At 62.0% G+C, this 15,681-nt stretch overlaps 2 protein-coding genes and 2 non-coding genes across 4 annotated transcripts; 1 reads left to right on the forward strand and 3 right to left on the reverse strand.

Moving 5' to 3' along the window:
• Nucleotides 1-1,269: 1,269 nt before the first annotated feature.
• EIF3G (eukaryotic translation initiation factor 3 subunit G) lies at nucleotides 1,270-5,021 on the forward strand. The gene is made up of 11 exons (XM_056119903.1): nucleotides 1,270-1,334; nucleotides 1,478-1,524; nucleotides 1,953-2,036; nucleotides 2,126-2,214; nucleotides 2,342-2,401; nucleotides 3,345-3,449; nucleotides 3,530-3,719; nucleotides 4,013-4,120; nucleotides 4,204-4,340; nucleotides 4,432-4,538; nucleotides 4,911-5,021. The coding sequence occupies exons 1-11, from the start codon at nucleotides 1,315-1,317 to the stop codon at nucleotides 4,924-4,926; spliced, it is 963 nt and encodes a 320-aa protein (XP_055975878.1). The 5' UTR covers nucleotides 1,270-1,314; the 3' UTR covers nucleotides 4,927-5,021.
• Nucleotides 5,022-7,388: 2,367 nt separating this feature from the next.
• PPAN (peter pan homolog) lies at nucleotides 7,389-10,691 on the reverse strand. Its single transcript, XM_056119893.1, has 12 exons — nucleotides 10,609-10,691; nucleotides 10,340-10,510; nucleotides 9,735-9,836; nucleotides 9,462-9,512; nucleotides 9,207-9,377; nucleotides 8,899-8,975; nucleotides 8,582-8,689; nucleotides 8,372-8,495; nucleotides 8,196-8,274; nucleotides 7,986-8,115; nucleotides 7,757-7,917; nucleotides 7,389-7,676 (listed from the first exon to the last, which is right to left on the reverse strand). The coding sequence occupies exons 1-12, from the start codon at nucleotides 10,624-10,626 to the stop codon at nucleotides 7,474-7,476; spliced, it is 1,395 nt and encodes a 464-aa protein (XP_055975868.1). The 5' UTR covers nucleotides 10,627-10,691; the 3' UTR covers nucleotides 7,389-7,473.
• On the reverse strand, nucleotides 8,763-8,842 carry LOC130029048 (small nucleolar RNA U105B). The gene has a single exon (XR_008793263.1). It is a non-coding gene; the product is annotated as a small nucleolar RNA U105B (small nucleolar RNA).
• On the reverse strand, nucleotides 9,574-9,661 carry LOC130029046 (small nucleolar RNA SNORD105). Its single transcript, XR_008793261.1, has one exon. It is a non-coding gene; the product is annotated as a small nucleolar RNA SNORD105 (small nucleolar RNA).
• Nucleotides 10,692-15,681: the final 4,990 nt, after the last annotated feature.

The raw sequence follows: 15,681 nt of genomic DNA on the forward strand, positions 1-15,681 counted from the left end.
TAGGCTTTTTTGGGTCACACCGGATGATGCTCAGGGGTTACTCCTGGCTCTTCACTAGGGGGTGCTTAGGGAACCATATGGGATACCCAGGATCAAACCTGGGTCAGCCGCGTGCAAGACAAACATCTCCCCGTTGTACTATCACTCCGGCCCCAGCATCTGTCTGCTTTCTTAGTGGCTGTCTCCTCCCCGACTGCTTTCCCACATCATATCTCGCCAGCCGTAAGTGTAGGGTTCTGTGTCCTTAAAAACGCTGAACAGTAGTACAGTGGGAAGGGCATTTCCCTTTTGGCTGACCAGAGTTCAATTCCCGGCATCCCACATGGTCCACCAACCACTGCCAGGAGTAATTCCTGAGTGTGGAACCAGGAGTAACCCTTGAGCTTCCCCAAATCCTTGGCTGGCAGTGAAGAGCTAGTCCAGGAGTTAAGGCGCAGTCAACCCCCACACCACCAGGGGTCACTCCTGAGCACAAGTCAGAAACACGCTCTGGACACTGCTGGGCGTGAACCCCAAACAAACCCGCCAACATTTTGGGTCAAGGCTGGGAAGATGGTCCACAAGGCTTAGAGTGCAGACACAAAACCAAAACCAAAAAAATAATCAGGAGAGGGGCAGGAGAGAGAGCACTGGCCTTGTGCGCAGCTGACCTGGGTCTGATCCCTGGCAACCCATATGGTCCCCTGAGCCTCACCAGGAGTGATCTCAGAGCACAGTGCCGGGAGTAAGTCCCAAGCAAAGCCAGTTGTGGCCCCAAAAACAAAAATTTAAAATCGGGCCGGGAAGAGAGAATAGCAAACGGCGCTTGCAGCCTTCCTGGGTTTGATCCCCAGCATCCTGAGCCCCACCAGAAGTGATCCCTGAGAACCACCAGGTATGGCCCAAACCAAAAAAAAAAACCAAAAAACCCCAACACCAAAGGGGTCAAAAATGGTACAGCGGGTAGGGGTGTTTTGTCTTAAACGAGATCCCTGACATCTCCCTAGCACCAACGCAGGAGCCATTCCTGAATGCGCAGCTTCGAGTAACCTCTGAGTATCGCCGGGGGTGGTTTAAAACCAAGAAAACAAAACCAAAAGAAAAACTAAAAATTTTCAATGCGATCAGCCGTGAGGTGTATCTTGCTGCTCTCTGCAAAGGCTGCCCTGGTTACTGGCTTCCAGTCCGCGCACACGGCGGTGTTTCCGCCTCCTGCCGGCAGGGGGCACAGCCAAAACCTCCGCTGGGCTGCTCTAGGCGGCGGCACCGGAAGTCTCGTTGCACCTCGCTTCCGGTCTCTGGTCTGGGCCCGGGCTTCGTGGAGAGAGTTGCGCGATGCCGACCGGAGACTTTGAGTGAGTCGGGGGGCGGCGCAGCGGGACCCGGGAGGCCGATCGGGGGGTGGTCGGGGGTATGATGGCGCCGCGGTGCGCCGAGACCGCGGAGAACCGGCCTCGCTGACTCCCACCTGTTCGTCCTCGCAAACTTCTTCCCGCAGTTCGAAGCCCAGCTGGGCCGACCAGGTGGAGGAGGAGGGAGAGGATGGTGAGTGCGTGCGGGCGCCCCGCGGCCCGCAGCCCGCCCCGAGCCTGGCCCGGCCCGGCCCTGCCGTGGGACCACTCCTCACGGCCAGCCTGGGCAGCCGAGCCCAGGTCCAGCCGGTTTCACTGACCGCTCCCCCCCACCCCTTTCCTGCGTCCCCCACGGCCGACCCCCCCCACCCCGCGGCCGCCTCTTCCCTGGGCGGAAGTCGTAAGATCCGACTCCAGCCTGTGAAGGAGCACCCCATATCCCGACGATCCCGCCCTTCGGTTTTCCCCCTGCCCCTTCCCCCCCACAATCCTCGATGCTTGACAATGGCGGGATTGTGGGTCCCCACCTACCCTACCTGGTCCGGCTCCCAGGGCTGGCCATCGCCCCAGAGTGCCCCCCCCCCCCGCATCCGCCGACCCACCGCACACCCCCTCTTGCAGACAAATGTGTCACCAGTGAACTGCTGAAGGGAATCCCTCTGGCTCCTGGCGATGCCAGCCCAGAGCCTGAGCTAGTTCCGGGAGGTAAGTGACAGGTGACATCCCCTTCCCTTTCCCCCCTCCCTCACCCCGTGGCTCAGTTCCCGGAGCTTCTTTCCTTGTCCCTGTCTCAGCTCCACTGCCACCTCCCAAGGAAGTCATCAACGGGAACATCAAGACGGTCACCGAGTACAAGATCGATGAGGATGGCAAGAAGTTCAAGGTGAGACCGCTGGGGCAACTGGGGACCCTCAGCTGGGAGAGGGCAGGGGTTCTCCTGCTCTCCACCCCACTTCTCCCCAAGAGCCCCGAGGTTCAGGGCGCCTTTTCCTGCTCCTTCCCACCTGCAGATTGTCCGCACCTTCAGGATCGAGACTCGGAAGGCGTCCAAAGCTGTTGCAAGGAGAAAGGTGAGGACCCAGAGAGTAGGGCACTTACATCCCTTGCACACGGCTGACAGCGGTTTGATCCCCAGTATCCCTGAGGGTCCCCTGAGCACTGCCTGGTGTTAACCCCAAAATAACAAAAGGCAGGAAGGTGAGGTTCCCAAGATACTGGGGATACTTTCGCCAAACATGGGCTTGAACTGTTCGTCTCTACGCTCCTGGAGCTGATAGGGGGCCAAGGGAAGCAGTCTCAGGGTCCCCAGAAATGCCAGGGCGCCTCAGAGGATAGGTCTGGGATCTTTCTCCACCTGACGTGGACCCCAGGGAGGTGTTGTCAGCGGTGAGGTGAGACCAGACCCCAGCCACGCCACATGCTAGCGGGTTCTTTCAGTGCCTTTGGCAACCCAGGGAGGTGGGGAACACTGGCGTCCCGTTTTATAGGAGGGGAAGCTGAGGCTTAAGGTTTTATTCTGCCCTTTGTTGTGGGCCACTGACGCGGGCCCTGGCATCCTGATGCTCCTGGCGGTGCGGTTTGCGCTCCCCAGGGGTCGCTGTGGTGCTCCTGGTCTGCAGGTGCCTGCCAGCCACTTGTTTGGAGCTGGGGATGGGGCTCACCCTGCTCTGCCCCTGCGTCTTGCCCCGGGCCTCCTGTGCACTCTAGTTGTGCTGTCTTTTCACATTGCCGGGAGTCACAGCCACGGGTGCTGCTTGGACCATGCTCAGGGCTTGTGGTTTCAGACTTGCAAGTGGGTACCTTGTAGCCTCACTTGGTCCATCAGCCTGAGTGACCCCACTCCCCAACTCCCCTGGGGAATTGTTAGCCCTGCAGTGCCCCCACTTTGGCCCCCTCCTTCACTACTGCCATCAGTGCTGTGGGAGGTGTTTAGGGGACCTGAAACATGGGGCTCAGGCGCAGCCGTGGGTCCTTTCTAACCTGCACGCCCGCCTGTCCTGCCTCCGAGCCCAGAACTGGAAGAAGTTTGGAAACTCTGAGTTCGACCCCCCAGGGCCCAACGTGGCCACCACCACGGTCAGCGACGATGTCTCCATGACCTTCATCACCAGTAAAGAGGTGAGTTTGGTGGGGTGGCGGAGTCTTGCGGGGGCTCTCTGAGATGTTTGACCAACCCTCCCTGTCCCCACCCCAAGCAGGATCTCAACTGCCAAGAGGACGAGGACCCGATGAACAAGCTAAAGGGCCAGAAGATCGTGTCTTGCCGCATCTGCAAGGGTGACCACTGGACCACCCGCTGCCCCTACAAGGACACCCTGGGGCCTATGCAGAAGGAGCTGGCAGAGCAGCTGGGCCTGTCTACCGGAGAGAAGGAGAAGCTTCCTGGAGGTGGGGGCGGGGCCACACGGAGGGGTGGGGCTGTCTCCTTGTGTGTGGCTACCAGAAGCGGGGTTAGGTTGTGGGCGTGGCTAGGGGTGCGGGGCTCAGTGCTCCCGTTGTCCGCTTTTATGTTGCCGGAGGGTGGGTGGTCCCAGGGATTGAACTCATGCCCAGTGCCTGTCCTCCAGCCCTCAGAACATCTCTCAGGCATCTCTTGTGAGATTTTCTCTCACATGGCCCGGGCCTGGAAGAACCGGGTGCTGGAGGCTGGACTCAGCCCACCTGACCTTTCCCCCCTCTAGAGCTGGAGCCCGTGCAGGCTGCCCAGAGCAAGACCGGGAAGTATGTGCCGCCGAGCCTGCGGGACGGAGCCAGCCGCCGTGGGGAGTCCATGCAGCCCAACCGCAGAGGTGAGGCGGGAGGGGCTCCCTCCACGACCGTCAGCCTCCCCATGACACACCTCCCCCCCTCACCACCGCCTCTGCCCGCGCAGCCGACGACAATGCCACCATCCGAGTCACCAACTTGTCGGAGGATACGCGTGAGACGGATCTGCAGGAGCTCTTCCGGCCCTTCGGCTCCATCTCCCGCATCTACCTGGCGAAGGACAAGACCACCGGCCAATCCAAGGTGTGTGGTGTCGGGGAGGGGGGGAGCGTGGGGGGTGGCACACATCCACTCACCCAGGAGCACCCCTGACCCCCGGGCCTGCTTCTCCCAGGGGTTCGCCTTCATCAGCTTCCACCGCCGTGAGGATGCTGCGCGGGCCATTGCTGGGGTGTCCGGCTTTGGCTACGACCACCTCATCCTCAACGTGGAGTGGGCCAAGTAAGTGAGCTGTGTTTACAGTGGGGACAGCATTTTGAAGGAGCTGCACACTCGCTTTGCACGCAGGAGCCCTGGGTTCCCTTCCTGCGTCTGCCAGGGCGCATCCTCCCTTCCAGCCCCCATAAAGGGGGCGGCGGGCCTGCCTCCCTCCCCATCCTTCCACCCTCCTACCACCGGTTGGGGCCCGTAGGGATTCAGCGCATTTATTGTCCGTTTCCATTCGTTCCGTGTTGGGAGGTCCCGGCTGGACCCCTTGGCCTTGGTAGTTGCACGAGACCATCCTATTTGCCTCGAGTCCTCACTGAGGGGACTGTGTCTTGATGCCCTCTGAGGTTATGGGCCCCCACACTGCCCTTCTGTCGCCCTCCCCAGGCCTTCCACCAACTAAGCCGACTGCTGCCGTCCGTGCCGTGGGGCTCCCGGCCCGAGAGAAGCTGCAGGTGGAGAGCGGGACCTCGAGAGCAATAAAAGTTCCGATCACCCTCCACGGTTCCTTTATTCCGGGGTGTCGCTGTCCTGGGCTGGGGTGGGGCCCGTCCCACTGCCGGGTCTTGGGTGTGGAAAGTCTCACTGCTCCAGCCGTGGTGCCCCGCCAGCCTTGCCCAGCTGCTGAGCTCAGGATGGGCCTGTTTGTGGGCACAGCTCTGGGGCCCCCGAGACCTGGTGGGTAGATGTGCCAGCAAGTGGCAGGGCCTGCCCAGAGCCCTTGGCATCCAGGTCCTCGCCCCCGGGTTGGCGCGGGTGACAGCAGCGCAGGCTGGACACCACAGCCATGTAGAGCAGCGGGTGGATGCACATGGCCAGTGGCACCAGGCCCCGGGCTGCCTGGTAGGCCTTGTAGGCGCCCAGGTCCAGTGCCTCCCGGGCCTGTGTCACGTTGGCAAAGTCGGGGCAGCGGCGGTTCCAGCGGCGGCGCGCAGAGAGGTTGAGTACCCAGGTGACGTAGTAGGGCACGTAGGAGGTGGCGTAGAGGAGCAGGCCGCTGGCCACCAGCACCGCCACGCGCCGCTTCTCGGCCGCCGTGATGCTGGGGCTGTGCCGCAGAGCCCGCACCAGGGCACCGTAGGCCGCCAGCGTGAGCAGCAGCGGCAGCACGCACCCCAGCCCTGCCAGTGCCAGGCTGTAGGCCCAGTAGGCCTCCAGGCTCCTGTTGTCCGCCGTCCCCAAGCACCGCGTGCAGCCCTCGGACGCCTGCTCTGAGCAGTTGGCGCCCGGCTGGGCCTCCTGGAGGCGGGTGAAGTGGAAGGTGGGCGCGGCCAGTACAGCAGCCAGCACCCAGCCTGCGGCGCTCAGCGCCCAGGCGTGCTTGGGTCGCAGGTGGCTGCGGGTGAAGAAGGGGTGCACCACCCCCAAGTAGCGGTTCAGGCTGATGCAGCTGATGAAGATGATGCTGCCCAGCAAGTTGCAGGCGAAGAGGAAGCGCTCGAGGCGGCACAGGGCCAACCCGTAGCGCCAGTGCTTGGGGGGGTAGAAGTAGGCGGCCTGCGGGAGCAGTGTGAGGCCGTAGAGGAGGTCACTCGTGGCCAGCTGGGCCGAGAAGACCACACCTGGGTGCCATGGACGCGGCTCGCGTGTGCGGAAGCGGTACAGCGCCAGGCCGTTGCCCACCACGGCCACCAGGAATTCGGGCACCAGCATGGCCCACAGGAAGCTCTCCTGGATGCTGCTGAGGTGGTGGTCCACGGACTGTAGGATGTGGCGCGGGCAAGACGGGACTGCTCCTGCGGGCACGGTGGGGCGGCGGGTCAGGGCTCCCCCGAGACCCCTGGGGCTTAGGCCGCACCCCGCCTCCTCCCTGCCGGTCCCAGGGAACCTTGTGGTTCTGAGGACCGGCCTGGCTGTGAGGGGTGCTGGTGTTTGGGCCATGCCCAGCTGTATTCGGGAATCACGGTGTAGAGTGGAAAGCAACCCATGGGCTGTGCAGGCCGACCCCTCCACCTCCTCGGAACTGTAGGGCCCAACGGACCCCTGCTTCCCTTGGGGGGCAGCGTGTCCCGGGCCTCTGTGTTGGACTGGGTGTGGCCCTGTTCCAGCCCTCTCCCTGTGGCCAGCAGGGGGCGCCCACACTCAGCTTTTGCCTTTGCTGGGTCAGGTCCCACCCACCCTCCCTGGCGGGCGCTTGAGTGTGATTTGCGAATTTGTCATTTGGGCTGTTTCAGGGAGGGGCCCTGCCCCTCAGCTTCCTGTGTCAGCCAGGGAAGGGTATTTGGAAGCCCTGTGGACACCTATGAACGGCCCTGTGGGGTTTTCCCTGGATCCTTTTCACTTTGGTGGCCTCTTGCCATTAGCCTGCCTATGCTTAAAGCCACCAGGTGTTGCCGGGAGCTGTCAGGGCCCTGCCCCTCAGCGGCCTCCCACCGGTGACTCAGTGCCCAACACTGCCTCCACACTGGCTCCCCTGGTCCTGACCCTGCCCATCCCGGAAGAGCCCTGCCCTATCATGCCCACCCTGGCTTGACCAGACCCCGTCACTGCTTCCTGTCCAGCCTGAGCCATCCTGCCCTGCCCAGGCCCAGCCTCATAACCTGCACCCCTTGGCTGCTCCCAGCCCAGAGTGGTCATAGCCCCTCCAGCCCCTGGGGCCCCAGCACCCACCAGCAGCTCCTTACCTGAGTTGGTGGCCTCCGCCATGGCCCAGCTGAGACTGGCGGGCCCTTCCACTGCCCCAGGTCCCAGCCCACCGGCCCCGCCCACTCCACAACCCCGCCCCACACCACCCACATTTCCTTCCTCCTTTCTGGTCTCTGCTCAGGGGACTGGGTGGCTTTGGTGCCATGTGTGGCCTGGGGGCCCAAAACCCCCCTAACACAGCCCCCCCCCCATGCAGACAGAGACGCGGGTAGAACAAGAGGTTTATTGCCAAGGGAAGGGGAGGGGCTGCTCCTTCATGGAAGGAAACTGAGGCCCCAATCTGGGGCATGTCGCCAGCTCCACCTCAGGCAGGCTTCTTGGGGCGCTTGGCAGGGCCCCGGGCCCGCCCAGCACTCCCAGGGCCCATCTTGCCCTGGGCCCCCCAGGGCCTGCCCTGGGTCTTCGAGGGTCTCCCCTGGGCACGTCTGTTCCGTCCCTGCTCCCTGCCCTGTCTCCGGCCTGGTGGCCCTCCTGGCCGCCGCCTCTTGGCTGCCGTGGGGAACATGTCTGTGGGGGGAAGAGCACGTCAGGGATGGGGGGCCCCAGGACAGGCCCACAGGACACCCGTGTCCCCCCCCGCCACGCACCCTCATCGGGCTCCTCGCCCACAGCTTGGCGGAAATACTCGGCTTCGTCCTCCTCGTCACCAGGCTGGCTGGTCCCCTCTGCCTCCGGGGGGGCCCCAGGGTCCTCGGCATCACTGTCCCCCTCAGCCCGGGCCCGCTTCATGCCCGCCAGGCTCTTCTTTCTGGGTGAGGATGAACAGGGCAGTGCGGCAGCCCCCCACGGGCCCCCGCCCCCCAGGGCTGCACCCACTTGTGGGCCTCCCGCCGCTCGCGCTTGAGCTGGACATTCTTCGCCTGCTGCTCCTGCCTCTGCGCCTTGGCCCGCAGCTTTTCCTCTTTGGCAGCCAGCATGGCCTGCAGCTCCTCCTCCGTCTTATGCACTGCGCGAATGCGGGAGGGCATGTCAGCTGCGGCCGCATAGGACCAGCCCCCCGGCCCGCCTGGGGACCCCTCAACGCACCGAAACTGTGGTACAGCACGTTGCCCTCCCCGACGCCCTCCTGGATCTTGATGAGCTGCAGTGTCATGCGGGGCCCGATCTGTGATGAGGACGGGCAAGGGACGGGGCAGTCAGTGTGGTGGGCGAGGGGGTGCCAGCCGGCCAGGGCTAAGTGGGGCTGGGGGGGCGCACCTCACCTCGGTCAACCGCACTGCGCTCTGCTGCGCCCGCATGTTCCCACGCCCTGCAATGGCCTGCGGCAGCTCCGTGATGTTGTGCTCCCCGTCGGGCTCAGCCTCGCTCTCCGACAGACCCGCGCCCCTGCGTGGTGGCAGCAGACAGCTCTCAGCCAGGGGGTCCTGGTGCTGGGGATCCCCTGCCCTGCCCCACCCCGGGGTCCAGCTCACGTCGCCAGCAGCTCGCTGATGTCCTGCAGGCGGCTCATGTTGGGGAATTTTTCCTGCAGCAGCTTCTTCATCCCCCGACTGGCGCCCACCGGGACCACTTTGATGCTGCTGTGGGACCCAGGGAGGCGTGGGGCAGGGTCAGGAGGCGGCGGGGCCCGGGCTGTCCCACGGTGCCCCCTTAGTGGGGTGCATCAGAGCGTTTACTTTAAGGCTGAGCCATCACCAAGTCTCAGCAGCAATGCTGTCATCAGCTGCACCCACGTACACAATGCAGGGGCACCCCCCTCCCCCCCCCCGCGCGCCGGGCCCACACTCACTAGTGGCGGAACTCCAGCTCCTGGGAGTCGGGGTCAAAGCTGAGCAGGAGGCAGCGTTTGATGGTGTTGAGGTTCACCTGCGCAGAGCAGAGGGCGTCAGGTCAGAGTCTCCCAGCAGGCTCGCGAATGCGGGGTGAACAAGGCAGGGGGCGCCACTCAGCGCTGGAGTTCACTCCTGGGGTGGCGGCAAGCAGAAACCCACTGAGCTGCCCTCTAAACCCCCGGGACTAGTCGAGGCACAAATACATCAGATGACTGAGGCCCCCAGCCAGCCTCAGTTTTCACGCCATTGGCATGCCCCCACTCGCCTGGTGCACATTGATAGAGGGAAGCATGTTCTGGAACATGGTGGCCATGAGCTTCACATGCATGCCATGGGGGCCGAAGCTGTTGAGCACCAGGAGGGGCGCGTGGACGAACTGCTGCTCGTGCATCCGGTGGCGGCGCAGGGACGACACCACGTCCCGTACCAGCGTGTACTGTGGACAGGGAGCAGAGGAGGGTGGGCTGGGTCCACAGGGCCTGCACACCCGGCCCACACCCCGGACAGGTAAGTCTCTCACCTTGAGGACCCGGAAGGTCAGCGTCGGGCCTCCCGGGAGGCGCATCAGCTTCTGCGGAGAAGGCAGATTCAGAGGGGGAGCCCGGGGGAGGGGAAGACCCGCCACCACCCCCCCTCGACCCCGTCTGATCAGAGCGTTTACTTTGAAGCCAGAATCACGGTGGCTCAGAGGCACTTGTGTATCATCATTAGACTTGGGGACAGAGAAGGAAGAGACAAGAAAGGAGGGGGGATGTGTGTGTGTGTGTGTGGGGGGCCGCTGGGACCCACTCACAAAGTAGATGTTGGTTTCTGTCTTGCTCAAGACCAGAAAGTGTGTGACGCCAAGGGGCCCGGCCACTGCCACACAATCCTTCAGAGAGTTCTTCTTCCGGACCTGCAAGTTGCCACAAACGAGGGAGGCAGTTAGCTGGGCTGGGAAGACCCACCTATGGGCTAGCCAGAGGGCGGGCTTGGCGTGCGGGGCGTGGGGGGGTCCCAGGTCCCATCCCCAGCACCGCCAGGTTCCCCCGACCAGTACAATCCATGCCTGGCCCGGCCGGGCTTAGGCCCCACGAGGCCCAAAAGTCAAACCCCAGCGAACAGAAAAAGATCTGTCGGGTAAAGCTGGTCGGATACCCTAGATCGCGGCACCCGGGGCTCGAATGTGCCAAGCTATGTTCCCCAGGCCCCGAGCCAGCCAGGCTCGCTCTCGGGACCACCCCCCGCCTTCCCCTCCAGCCATTCACAAGCAAGTCGGGGCGCCCCTCCAAGAGGGTCGCCCGATTCGGTCCTCTTTTCCAGCCAAGAAGGCAGAGACCTCGTGCGCTCCGCACTGGGGGATGCCGGGGGGTGGGGAGGAAGCGGAGGGGACCGGGCACGGGGGCGCCGTTTGCAGACCTGCAGGCGGGTAGCAGTGAGGGGCTCCATGACCCGCCGCAGGTCCAGGCTGAGCTGCCGGACGCTGCGGCCCGCGCGGCCGCGCGTGAACACGAACGAGTGCGGCTGCGCGGCGTAGGCCTCGAGGTTGCGGAGCTGCGCCTGGGCCCGAGCCCGCTTCTGGTGTCGGGACTGCGGGGGCGACACGGGCCGGGTGAGCCCCGCGACCTCGCGGGGGACCCTGCCCGCACGGCCCCCGCGCCCCCAACGGCCCAGCCGCCGCGGCTCACCCGCCCCGACTGCCCCATGCTGCCGGCGGCTCCACGCGGACCCTACTGCCCGCCGCTTCCGGCGCGGCGCCGCTCACTTCCGGCGCCGGGCGCGGAGGGCGGCGCGGCGCGATGACGTCACGGGGCGGGCTGGAGGCGTTGCTGGCGAGCCGCCTGCGCCCGTAGTTCCCGCCTCTGCGGAAACAGGGGCGGGGCCTCGCGGTTCTGGGGGGCCGCGCGCGCGCCGCGGGGGCGACGCCGGCCTTCCCCTTGTCACGGTTTCTAGAATGTCCTGAAGTGAGGACGGGAAGGACTCTCCCTCCCCGCGCCCCCCCCCCATTAAGTGAGATGATGCATGCTAGGGTCCGGGGTGGGGGTGGGGGCAGCCGCGGCACGTGGCAATGACTTGAGGGTCATCTCCCCCGGACGTGCTGTCTGTCGCGGGCGATCTGAGGGCTGGAAACTTGACGTCACCTTCTTGGAAACTCAGAGCGGGGCGGCAACTTCGTGCCTCATTCGCCCCCTCTTGGTTTCCGCCCCAAACCCCAGTCTTGGCTTCAGCCTGTGGCTCCTTGCCCAGAGCCTTGTGGGGGCCGGTCATCGACACCACCTGCCCCTCGCCTCTGTCTCCGCTCAGCGTTTCCTTCCCGTTGGTCTCCCCTCCCCCCCCCCCACGCCCGCCCTTCCCTGCCCAGTTCTTTCTCGTCTTTTCCACTTCTGTTCCCCCCCCCACACACACACACACCCAGCTTGGTCTTTGCCACCAATGATCTCTGTCCCCGGAGCTTCAGAGATAGTACAGAGGGGAGGGCACTTGCTAAGGCACGACTGACCCAGGTTCCATCCCCGGCATCGTCCCATCCGGTTCCTGAGCACCAGCAGGAGTAAATCCTAAGTATCGCTGAGTGTGGCCCCCCAAAAAGTATCTCCGTCCTGATTCCCATTCTTTTTTTTTTCTTTTTTGGTTACACCCAGCAATGCTCAGGGGTTATTCCTGGCTCTACTCTCAGGAATTACTCCTGGCGGTGCTTGGGGGACCATATGGGATGCTGGGAATCGAACCCAGGTCGGCCGCGTGCAAGGCAAATGCCCTACCCGTTGTGCTATTGCTCCGGCCCCCTGATTCCCATTCTTAAGGCCCCATTTCTGTTCTGTCTCCCTCCACATCTCTCTGCTTCTCTATCAGACTTACCTGCCTTGTTCTGTCTGCCTCTATCTGTTTGTCTGTCTCTGTCTCTGTCCCTCTCCCCAGACCCCAACCCCAGCCTGGCCATTTTTCTCCAATATGCCCATTTATTTATTCATGCTGCCCCCCCTTTCTTGTTTTTGGGTCACACCCAGCAATGCTCAGGGATTACTCCTGGCTCTGAACTCAGGAATTATTCCTGGTGGTGCTCGGGGGGGCCCCTATGGGATGCTGGGGATCAAACCCAGATTGGCCATGCGGCTGACAAACACCTTCCCTGCTGTGCTGTCACTCGGCCCCCTTGAACATCTATTCTTCTTGTCCTTTTTGTGTTCTTGGGATCCATGTTCAGGGAAAGGAACTGGGGAAGGGGGACTGGAGCGTCCCTGCTGCCCCCTGGCTTGCTCCCTGAACCTCTCACACCTTCAGATGGACCATGTCCTCTACACCCCTAGGCGGGCAGGGTTGGCTACCTCGAGGGTGTGACAGCCAGTGAGGATGACAGAGCTGGACGTGCGTGCTGGGCCGGTGGAGGCGGAGGAGGGGGTGTCTGGGTTTTATGTGTCTCTGGCCTGCATGTGATGACCTGTGGCTGGGTGTGACAGATTTACCGGTAAGCTGTTGGGTGTGTGCCCCAGTTTTTATTTCCGGTCCTGTCTGTGGGTCTATCTGGCAGACACCCCGGGGGCTCAGGAGCTATTCCTGGTGGTTCTCAGGGAGTCTGTGTGGTGCCAGAAACCAAACCCAGGGACCTGGCACACGGAGCCTGAGCTCGGCCACTGAACCATCTCTCTGGCCCTGTTCTGGTGTTTGCTGGGCCGGAACCCAGGACCTCACCATGCCAGGAAATGCCACTCAGTCAATTCCAGCCTCTTCGGTTCTATCTGTGTACATCCCTGACAGATCCAGGAGCCCAAGTGCGCACACACACACACACACACACACACACACACACACACACACACACTCTGCCCAGCTTTGCCGTGTTTTTCCTGCAATGCTTTGCTTCTGTCCCAGGCGTCCCTTTGTGCATCTGTACTGTTAGATGCTGTGAATCTGTATGCATGAATATGAATCCTACTGTCCTTCCCAAACTTCTCCTGCGGGTGAAGTCGGGCCGATGGCTCATTCTTTCCGAGCACTATAGAGAAGTCGTTGAGACTGGGAGGAGGAGACACGGGCAGGGAGCTGCGCCTTGGGTTCAGCGGGCACTGAAGCGCTCCGTGGGATTTTTTAAGAAATGGTGTGTGGGGCTGGAGCAGTAGCACAGCAGGCCAACCCGGGTTTGATTCCCAGCATCCCATATGGTCCCACCAGCACTGCCAGTAGTGATTCCTGAGTGCAGAGCCAGGAGTAACCCCTGAGCATCGGCTGGGTGTGATCCCCCCCCCAAAAAAAAAGAAAAAGAAAAGAAATGGTGTGTGTGCACGTATGTCCAGGCCCAATTGTGGCTACATCCGTGCATCCGTGTGTGTGTGTGTGTGTTTGCGTGTGTGTGTGTGTGTGTGTGTGTGTGTGTGTGTGTCTGGATTCCCGGGATTCTCCTTCCCCAAGGGCCTGCAGCCTCCCATGGCCTGCATTCAGCCAGGGGGTGGGGGACCTCCCGAGCAGTGACCTGTGTTTATCAGGCCCTGATGGCCTGGCCCAGGGGTCTGGCAATTCAGCCTCCGTTCCCACGTGGGAAATGCTAAATATTTACAGTCAGCTCCCCTGAGCCCGGAATTACATTCATCCTCCTCCTTCCTTCTTTCCCCCTTCCTGACCCCCCTCTCCGGCCTCTCCCTTTCCCTAGCTTGGAGGCCAGGCAGTGATCCACTCTTAATCAGACTCCCAGGGTCCCCCAAGCACTGGCCAGACTCAGCAGGAGAGGTGAGAGGCCAGAGCGAGGCGGCCTGGAGTTGGCTATGAGTGTCTCCTCCTAGGCCTGCCTCTACCTCCCTTTTCCTGAGCCCCTGGAGAGGACTCACACGCTAGCTCCTGGGGGGGGGGGGGGTGTGGGGTGACTCGTCTCGTCCAGGGATCCTAGGACAGGATCTTGCTTGACACGTGAGTACAGGACAATGGGGCGCCTCTGCCCACCTCGGTGTGAAGGCCGGAGTCCTCCCCGTGGTGCTCAGGCCTCCTCTTCCCTCCCCCGTCCCCCTGGCTCTGGGAACACTCTAGTGAGTCTTTCCATCTCAGGACCTTTTTACCCTTCTTCCCTCTGTCTCGCATGCTCTCCTCCTCCCTGAATAGCAGCTTCTCACCCCTTCTATTTAAAATCCTCACTGCTGGGGCCTGAGCGATAGCACAGCGGGCAGGGTGTTTGCCTTGCACACCCTGACCCAGGTTCGATCCCTGGCATCCCATAGGGTCCCCCAAATGCTGCCAGGAATGATTCCTGAATGCAGAGCCAGGAGTAAGCCCTGAGAACTGCCAGGTGTGGCCCCAAAAGCAAAATAATAAAATTCCCACTTCCAGGACCCGGGGAAGATGACACAAAGGGCTGGAGGGCATGCCTTGCATTCTCAAGGCCCCGAGTTGGATCCCTGCAGTGCATGGCATGCAACTAGATTCGGCCAGCCAAGCACCTTCACCCTCACCCTTCTTTCTCTCTCCAGACTTGTTTATTTATAAATTATTCCCCCCCCCTTTTTTTTTGAGGGACCACACCTGGCAATGCTCAAGGCTTACTCCGGCAGTGCTCAGGAGATCATATGGGTGCTGGGGATTGAACCTAGGTCAGCTGCATGCAAGGCAAAGTGCCTTACCCACTGTACTTTTGCTTTGGCCTGACTGACCCTGTTTTAGTTTATATAAGGTAAAGGCCCTCCCGTTGATCGTCGATTTGCTCGAGCGGGCCCAGTAACGTCTCCATTGGAGACTTTGTTGTTACTGTGTCTGGCATATCGAATACTCTCGGTAGCTTGCCGGGCTCTCCGAGAGGGGCGGAGGAATCGAACTCGGGTCGGCCATGTTGGCTGCTTGTAAGGCGAACGCCCTACCCACTGTGCTATCGTTATATATTTTATTTGTTTTGGTTTTGGGACCACACTCCACAGTGCTCGTATGTTACTCCCGACTCCGCACTCAGGAATTACTCCCAGCGGTGCTCGGGGACATAGTGGGGTGCTGAAGATCGAATCTGACTTGGCCGCCTGCAAGGCAAGCGCCCTCCCTGCTCCATTATCACTCTGGCCCCTGTATTTTATTTATTTGGTTTGGGGACCACACCACAGTGTGCTTGGAGCTTCCTCTCCGCTCTGCACTCAGCAGTCACTCCTGGTAGGGATTGGGGGACAATTTGTGGTACTGGGAATCAAACCTGGGTCTGCCACGTGCAGGAAAAGCAACCTGCGCGCTCTATTATCTCTTTGGCTGCTTCCTTTATGTGTGTGTGTGTGTAGGGGTGCACATGTGGAGGTGCCCAGGGATTACTCCATGCTCAGTGCTTAAGGGACCATGTTTTGTTGGGGATTGAACTCAGGGCTCCTGCGGTCTCCAGTCCTCTGAATCACCTCCTCAGCCCCCGAGCTGGGGACAGAACAGGGAAACGAAGGCAAGGTCGGATACAGCCTCTGGAACTGCTATTTCGGTGTAACTGAGGTGGTCAGCTGTCCGTTTCAGAGTGATGAATGCTGATGCATTAAATCCAGATGTGCCAGGGGAGGCGGGGGAGGGCCACCGCGGAAGCTCAGGACCCCTGGGTAGAGCTGAGTACCTGAGTACCGGGAAGCTGAGGAGCGTGGACCGGGCCTGCGAGGCTCATAGGCGCCCTCTGGCGGCCAAAGGGGAAAAGACTCAGAGATGGTGGCCTGCCCATGAGAAGGAACAGAGGTCAGGAAATGCAGTTGGGGTCTCCAGCGGGAATCTTTGGAGAAGGGGCTCGAACAGAAGCGCTGGGAGGCTGGAGGAAGCTTGGGTTCAGC

Source organism: Sorex fumeus, unplaced genomic scaffold (genome assembly GCF_029834395.1).
Source record: "Sorex fumeus unplaced genomic scaffold, SorFum_2.1 ptg000041l, whole genome shotgun sequence".
Classification (NCBI taxonomy): Eukaryota; Metazoa; Chordata; class Mammalia; order Eulipotyphla; family Soricidae; genus Sorex; species Sorex fumeus.

What these genes read in the sequence shown, in the direction of transcription:
- EIF3G (XM_056119903.1), top strand. Translation starts at nt 1,315, where the DNA reads ATGCCGACCGGAGACTTTGA. An exon ending in GCCTGAGCTAGTTCCGGGAG is followed by an intron (nt 2,037 to 2,125) that starts GTAAGTGACAGG and finishes TCCCTGTCTCAG; the next exon opens with CTCCACTGCCACCTCCCAAG. An exon ending in AGACCACCGGCCAATCCAAG is followed by an intron (nt 4,341 to 4,431) that starts GTGTGTGGTGTC and finishes TGCTTCTCCCAG; the next exon opens with GGGTTCGCCTTCATCAGCTT.
- PPAN (XM_056119893.1), bottom strand. An exon ending in TCACTGCTACCCGCCTGCAG is followed by an intron (nt 9,837 to 10,339) that starts GTCTGCAAACGG and finishes GGCAACTTGCAG; the next exon opens with GTCCGGAAGAAGAACTCTCT. An exon ending in TGACCTTCCGGGTCCTCAAG is followed by an intron (nt 9,378 to 9,461) that starts GTGAGAGACTTA and finishes CCCTGTCCACAG; the next exon opens with TACACGCTGGTACGGGACGT.